The sequence below is a fragment of the Talpa europaea genome, assembly GCF_964194135.1.
Source record: "Talpa europaea genome assembly, chromosome: 9".
In the NCBI taxonomy this organism is placed as follows: domain Eukaryota; kingdom Metazoa; phylum Chordata; class Mammalia; order Eulipotyphla; family Talpidae; genus Talpa; species Talpa europaea.
The window spans coordinates 117,384,967-117,393,081 of NC_140076.1; the positions used below are offsets into that span (position 1 = coordinate 117,384,967).

The 8,115-nt window shown below is 55.0% G+C and overlaps 1 protein-coding gene across 1 annotated transcript; it reads right to left on the reverse strand.

Annotated features, from left to right (window-relative positions):
- Positions 1-1,193: 1,193 nt before the first annotated feature.
- On the reverse strand, positions 1,194-2,141 carry LOC311176882 (olfactory receptor 14A16-like; the record flags this gene model as incomplete). Its single annotated transcript, XM_084242521.1, has 1 exon — positions 1,194-2,141. One exon carries the CDS (start codon positions 2,139-2,141, stop codon positions 1,194-1,196), a length of 948 nt encoding a protein of 315 aa, XP_084098647.1.
- Positions 2,142-8,115: the final 5,974 nt, after the last annotated feature.

Here is an 8,115-nt window from a genome sequence, read left to right on the forward strand (position 1 = left end):
ACCACGGCATGATGTCATACCCCAAGGTCATGGCTCTTTGCTCTCGGGCTGTCACTGCAATGAGCGTTACTGTGAGTGATTTTCTAGCACAGGTTTCATTCTGAAATTTGAATGGATGAGTCATGTCTGGTGATTAACTACATTTTATTATCATAAATAGTTTCATGGACAAAATGTGCTCATCGGTCAGGAGAGTGACCTGCTCCCAGGGTGGAGCAACGTCACCCCCAACTCACGTTCTCACTGTCAGGGAAACAAGAAAGAGAACCTCTGTGACTGCAGTGCAGATGTGTGGAATTATTTTAAAAAATTGCAAATATCACTGAGCTTGAGTTTGTATAATATTTTACATCATAAAAAAAAAAAAACAAAACACAGTTCCCAAGTGGAAGAAAAGTGAATTTAAGTGTAATCTAGAAGAGGGTGGTCGAGGATCAAGATACGATCTGGAAAAGTAAGGGAACCTGAAAATCAGCACAATGACAAGTTACAGATTTTAAACTTTTAAGTAGAAACGCAGTCTTCAAAGATAATTCATTCAACTTTACTTCTGAAAAGGTCACATCGAGGGGTGAGTCACGCTGGCATCCAAACAGGCATCACAGAAATTAACATTCCACCCATTCCAGGTTTCACTCACAGATTCCCACTAACCAAGGAAGCGTCCATCCTTCCACCTCTGGCAGAGTCAGGTGGGGTTTCCTTTTGTCCTTGGAGCAGCAACAGGAACTTCTCCTAGAGGAAGACGCCCCGTGAGGAATCGTGAGGGACGGGGCCCACTCAACCTCTCCCCTGCCATCAACGAGGACAAGGCGCTCGGTGGAGACACACACAGGCTGTGGGACCCGAGCCCCAGGACTGGGTCCCGTGGCCATGGGGTCCTGAGGACAGACCCCTTTACCACTGCTCACGTTATGTAAATGTCGGTGAATGTGAGTTCTAGAACATTCTTTCTGCACCAAATACAAGTTTTAACCATGAGCTGGATTCAGTTTATATACATCACACAGGGAGGGCTTGGGGGAAGGATGCAGCAATTTAGGAAACAGGAGTGTAGTGAGGATTATGAGAATATGAATTTGTGACAAGGGGATAATCCTAATGCAAGAAATTGATGCTTATAAATGATGACATGTAAGAGTTAGGGGGAAAAGCTGAATTAATGAAGGTTGATAATTGTAGATTGTGATATCTCACATCTTGGAGTATTGGCCCTTCATCAGTCTCCCCACAGCCGTCTTCAAGGCTTGGTTCCTCAGACTGTATATGAGGGGATTAAAGGTGGGGGGCACCACCGTGTAGAACATAGAAATGACCAAGTCAGACACGGATGGGGTCTCTGAGATTGGCTTCAGATAAGCAAAGCATCCAGTGGAGACAAACAGCACCACAACCAGCAGGTGGGGAAGGCAGGTGGAGTAGACTTTGTCCTTCCCTTCTGTGGATGGGATCTTCCTGACAGCAGAGAAGATGTGCACATAGGAAATGACAATGAAAATGAAACAGCACATACCCAAAACCACACTAATGAGAATGGGAACAAGTTCATTCATCAGATTTCCTGAGCAGGAAATAGCCAATAGCTGGGGGATGTCACAGAAGAACTGGTGGACCACGTTGGACCCACAGTAGGACAAGGAGAAGGTTCCAGCTGTGAGCATCACAGCATAGAGACCCCCACCCAGCCAGGACACAGCTGTCAGCTGCACACACCTGTCCCTGCTCATGATGACGTCATACTGCAGGGGGTGGCAGATGGCAGCATAGCGGTCAAGGCTCATTGCCGTGAGCAGGGTCATCTCTGCACCTGCCGAAAAAATCATCATGAAGACCTGGAGGACACAGCCCAGAAACAAGATGGAGCTGCTGTGCCTCAGAGAGTTGACAATGGACTTGGGGACCGTGGCTGAGATGAGGCAGAGGTCCAAGAATGACAGACCCCTCAGGAAGAAGTACATGGGGGTGTGGAGGTGCCGGTCCAGGGTGGTGATGAGGACGATGAGCCCGTTCCCCAGCAGGGCGCCCAGGTAGACCAGGGAGAAGAGCAGCTGGTGCAGGAAGCCCATGGGCCCCTGGGTGGGGAACCCCAGGAGGATGAATTCTGTCACGGCCGTGAGATTGGTCACCCCTGGAGCCGTCATCTGTATAAAAAAGGAAAGAGAAACAAAAATCTTAATTCTTCCAATATTGAAAATAAAATGGGTTATTAATACAAGATAATAACTGAATGTATTTTCTACATGATTATTCCTTCCAGTTCTATGGAATCTAATATCATCTATGTCTGCTGTTTCATTCAACCCATTTATTTCCACCTCATGTGAATATGTCTTTATTACACTCTCCACATAAGTCCTGAAAATTGGTGAAAACTGAAAATTTTATCTGTCCCCTACAACACTTGAACACATTAGATTTTCTTATTTGTCAAAAATCTCAACAGAGCTCCCACGCTACGCTCCTCACCCCAGTTGCGCTGCTCCCCCTCCTGCGCAGGCTCCAGCTTCTCCAGCCCTGGTCTGGGGAGGCCCCACAGGGACGGGTGTGCAGGGAGGTGGGGTGTGCGGGTCCCCACTTTCCTGCTCCCCAGGACCCGACACTGTCCTGGAACTGAATGATCTGGGCTCAGCGTCCCCGTGCGGCGTGTCCTGACGCCTCCTCTGTCAGATTCCTGCCCCTGTGGCCTCACCGCTGCCTCCTGGTCCGTCCCATCTCCTCATCTCCCTGCCCCTGACTCCCCACATCTGAGGACCCAGAGACCATGTTTCCCGCAGAGTCTCCTCCCGGGTCACCCCCACACGTCCCTCCTGCAGGATGAGCTCGTCCACCCCGGGTCCCTCCCGGCCCCTCTGTCCCCCTCAGACTCAGGCACGTCTGTGCAGGGAGGAGGCCGCTCTGGGGCCAAGCCGGATGGTCTGTGCGTGTGGCTGTCCCTGCCGGTCCCAGGTCCCCGGGTCCCCCGGGTGCGGGTTTGTTCCTCCCCCCAGGCCCGTGCGTGAGTGGGACGTCTGGACACAGGGCAGCCCTGCCTGCTCTCCTCCTCCTCCCCAATTTTATCCTCTCCCCCCTCTGTGGGGTGGCGTAGGGGCAGGCCCTGGGAGGCAGGATTTTTAGAAGAGTATAGTAATATAAAATAATTGAATCACATGGGTTCGAATATCCCGAAAATTTAATAAATACAAGGTAATAAACCAGGATATTGGTGTGAAAAATGTTGACATCTGCTGAGTGACCTTAACTACATATTAAAATTGATAAAATAACTTGACACGTCTCCTCCAGGCCCTGTTTAAATATTGTGACTCATTTTGCAATTATACGGACAATCCCTGAGTATGGAGTTGGGTAAAAAGCCCAAGTTCACGTCCATAAATAGTCACACGTCCCTGCCAGAGTCACGTTCAAGTCAGAGCCATGAAGCCGTCAACATGTTGCTGCAAAAATTATTGATTTTCTGTTTGACTCATTTTTGTCATAATGTTTGGGACAAAAAGGCACAACATTCTGAATTCAACAACTAGTTTTATTTTTTTAATTTCTTCTGGAATTCCTTTGTTACAATCTAATCCCGTTCATCATTGTGATTTTATTCAGTGCCCAGAACACACTGAGTGTCCTGAAGCTAAAAACCCAGGTTTGAAGCAATAATCGTCACATCTCCCGTATATCAAAACCAAGAGGATTGTATTAAAAGTCAGTATCTTTGAGCACCGTAATTACCAGAGGATGTGTTTTCTCTCCCTGAGTCTCACCCAGGCTGACGGGGCAGCGGGACATGAAGACTTGGGCCCCGTCAGCATCAGTTGTCGTGATTTACAAAGTGAATAGTTTAACTGTGGTGCTTTCTCCAGTCTAACATGAAGCTTGATCTGAAAACCCTCAAGTGTGAGTGGATTCTCCCCTGCAAAGGGCTGGGGGCAGATACCTGCAGTCTGGGGGGGAAGTTCCCGCTGCTGTGTTGAGTCTCTGTCCTGAGGTTGTCCCCATGGCGGGACAGAGGGTGTCCCGGCCTCTCACTCCATGGTCAGGGCTCGTGGGGAGCCTCTGAGCACTCACAGGATGTTCCACCCCGTCCTGCGCCGCCTCATGGACAGAGCAGGGCCTCAGGGCTGGGCTACTTGAGCTGTGGAGCTGGTGTCCAGGGGTTGGACACTGTCCAGATTCCAGCCCTCAGGGACCTTCCTCCCGAGGGAAAGTGTGTGTTTACTTGACTGTGTTAATTGGCGCGTCCTGTAGTGCGTCTCAGCGAGTAATTATCACACTCGGTGTGCAGATGTGATGTTGTGTCTGGCTCACGCCTCTATGGACGTGAACAGGCAAATCCTCATGTCCAGGTTCCATTCCCCACCTGTCGTGTCCGCCGTGGTGGGCACCATGAGTCATAACAGTGCCCTGAGTCCCTGTCTAGACAGCTGGACAGTCGCCCGGCACCCCCCCCCCCCCGCCGTGTGCCCTTCACGGAGAGGCCCTGGGGATGGGCTTGAGGGGGATACGGGAAGGCCTGAGGCGGGAGGGAAGGCACATGGAGAGAGGCAGGAGGGAGCCCAGGGAGGGGAGTGGGGTGGAAAGACAATGGACGTCCAGCAGAAGTGAGTGACCACGGGGGTCACCAGCCCTGCTGGAAGAGAAACTTTACTCGTCTCTGAAATTGTGTGTCCTGCGGTTGTTTTCCACCCCAGCCCCTGTCCCTGCACTCACATTAGGACTGTTATTAGGTTTGAATGATTTTACTTTTAACCTTAACAGAATGGAGTAGAATATTAGGGTTTCTGCTCCTGGTGTCATCTGCTTAAGTTTGCTGCATGACAATGGTGCCGTCACCCAGGGAAACAGGCGTTTATCTGCTTGAGTTTCCTCTTCTGCAGGGGGTGGGGCAGGACCTGCTCACTCTGCTGCGTGTGTCTGTCTGCTTCTCCCAGCACCGTCTCCCCACTTTCCTGCTCCAGGGCCTGCTCTGGCCCCTCTGCCGTAGGGTCACTGTCCCTCCTGATTGGGTGGGATCCTGGGCCCTTGTTATGTTGCAGGGGTCTGTGTCTGCTTTTCCCCAGTGCCATGCTGCTTTAAGAGTTAGAGCTTTATGATGGCCTGAGTCTGAAAGTGTGCTTCTGCCTGTCTTACTCAGTTTTGTCAAGACTGTTTGGATAGTTGTCGTCTTTTGTAGATCCAGTGCAGGCTCATCAGCAGTTTGCTCAGGGGAGGCGCGGCCAGAGCCGGCTCCGGTGGGCCTGACGCTGCGTGCTCAGAGCACTTCAGGGTATCTGGGCCGGGATGCAGGCGCCTCACTGACCCGCTGAGACGTGGGTCCAGCCGCTGCGTCTGGGCTCGGAGCCGCCATGATCACAGGGAGTGCCCTGGGCCTGCTCTCCTGTGGCTCATGCCGGGCTGGGGACACCTGGCACGTTAACCCAGGGCTGGTGCCCAGCCAAGCCACCGCTCCCCGGGCTGCACCTGTGGGCAGGGCCCCTGGCACACCGAGACTGGGCAGAGGGACGCTGAGGGCTCACGGAGGCTGAGCGCCTCCAGTCCCTCAAGGCCAGCCCTGAGGTCAGTGGGTGGCGCGACCTGGGGGCCGCCCTCCAGCAGCAGGAGGCCCCGAGCTTTGCCTGTGGTCCCTGCCAGACCCGCTTCCTCCCGCTGCTGCCCGCGGGGCTGAGCTGCGGTGCAGGTCACTGTCCTCCTGCCCGTGCCCGGGGGTCACCGTCCCGCCGCGGCGTCGTCCTGTCTCTTCCCGCCCCTCAGCGTGGACGGGCCGTGCCCGGCTGGGCCCCCGCGAGCGCGTGGTCTCGCGGCCTCCTGCCCGGGCCGCGTGTTGGGTCATTTCCCGAGGCCGCCGCCCGCCGCCCCCCGCGGGTCCCTGCCCGGCCCGGCCTGAGCGTGGGCGCCGCGGGACGCCCTGGCCCTGGGGATGCGCCCTCCGCGGCGCCCTGTCCCACGGCCGAGGGGGGTCTGGACGGTCCGCGCGGGCCCCTCCCCGGCTCCTGTCCGTCCGCCCGGACTCCTGACGCGGCCGGACGCGCCCTGCCCGGCCCGGCCGCGGCCCAAGGCTCGCCGGTGGCTCCCGGGTCGCGACTCTGAGCGCCGCGCGGTCGGCGGTTCCTCCAGTCCCGGTGCCCGTGACCGTCCACACTGACCGCCGGACGCCCCGACCCGCCCGGAGCCGCCCCGGGCGAGGACACCCCCCTCCGGCTCTGCGGGCGCCGGCCGGCGGGGCAGGCGGGGTCCGCCCGGGCGGGGTGTCCTTCGGGGTCAGGGAGAAGGGACGGGCCAGGGGCTGGGGGCCGCTCCGGGGTGAACTGGGAGCCCGCGTGGTCCCCGAGGCGGTTGTTGAGTCTCGGCCGCGAGGGAATGTCCGTCCTCCCGCCCATCCCGGATGGACAGCGTCCAGCCCGGCGCCCACGAGTGGACTCAGAAAGCACCTCGGGGCCCCGTCTCCTGGGGGCCCCTGTGGGGACAGCGGGACAGCGCGGGAGGGAGGGAGAGGGTCAGTTTGCACCAGTCAGACCCGCAGGGAATCGCCTGACAGAACCATTCCGGGACTCAGGTTCTCTCCAGTATTAAAATCAAAACAAGCCTCAGGAATGCAGGAGACTTTACGCAGCACGCGCGGCCCCTGTGACTATCGAGGCACCTTCACGTCCTGCAGGTGTGAGGCCGGTGGACGCGACAGGAGCCGCCACGGTTTCAACCTGAGTAAAAGGTGTGAGAGGCTGCGGCTCCTGAACTCCCCCAGGACAATGTCTCTGCGGGTCTGAGGCCGCGTTGGATGGGGGTGTCTCTTTCTGTTGCTGGGTTTCTAGGGTTTGTGTACTTTGGACACTCGCCCTTGTCAGGCGTGTGATGTGCACAATCTTCTCCCGGCGCAGGGGCCCATTTTGGGGATGGCGTCTTCTGAGGCACAGAAGCTCTCCGGTGTGGGGGCACTTGTTCCCACGGGCTCTTCTTCCCTGGTCCTTGGCGTGTGTCCCCAAGTTCACCTGTGGGGTGAGTGTGCAGTGGGCAGCCCCTGAGTGTTCCTGCTGGTGTGTTAAGGGTTTGTCTAATGCAAATTTTTAACCCCCTCCAAACTGTTCTAATAATAAGGAAATAGAAATCCAAGCTGTTGTCAGCTGTGAGCAGGGACCAATCCAGAGACTGGACAGCAAAAAGGTGAGGGAGGGGGAGAAAAGGCCTCTCCCCTGTCCTGGGAGTGGCGTGGAGACGTCTTCAGACACTGACACCAGGACAAGCACAGGATGGAGCAACCTCATCCGGGTATTTGTCCCCGATGCGCAGACTCTACCGTGCAGACCACGCACACCTGTGTTCCCAGCAGCACCGTCCACCGTTGCCAGCCGTGGCCCCACCCAAGTGCCAGGGACAGAGGAGAGAATATACGATGTGTGTCCACACTCCGTGGAATACCTCACGGCTATTAAAGAGGCGAACTAGTGTCCTTAGGGACCAAAGTGGACGTTGGAGGGCGTATGCTAGTGAGAGAAGTCAAAAAGTGAAAGACGTTGGCTGGTCTCACCCATCTGTGGATTATGATATAAAAGTCAACAGTTAAAAAATTATAGTGGCAAACAGCACAAGGAAATGTTGGACTGAGTGCAAAAATTTGCTCTTTACCAGACAGAACCGAGGAGGAAAGTAGGAGTGTGGACGGAGGGGCCGGGCACTGCAGGGCATTTAGTAGATTCTGAGTGGACACTGGTGCTCGTGGGGGAGTGAAAAGTGACCCACGGTGAAAACAGTAAAAAGTCTAAATGAGTCTACTCCTTTGATAAGAACAAATAACAAGTTAACGTGATGTTGGGGTGAAACACTCATGGAAAGATCCTCACAGACACTCACTGGATTTGTTCAAGGAATAATAGAAAATGCATCAACAAGGAATCTGACCAGGGGATGTTGTCATATCCCAAGTGGATGGGGACTGTGATCTAATGTTTATTTATTAAGATTTATTTATTTATACAAGAATTGGGGTACAGTCAGAGGCGTGGGAGGGTGAGAGAACTCACCAGAGTCAGAGTGGGGAGCAGAACACGCAGACGGGCTGAAGACACTGCTGAGGGGAGCAGCGGGGAGACCTGAGAGGTCCGCCGCGCCATGTGGGTTTCTCCCTGGCCAGCT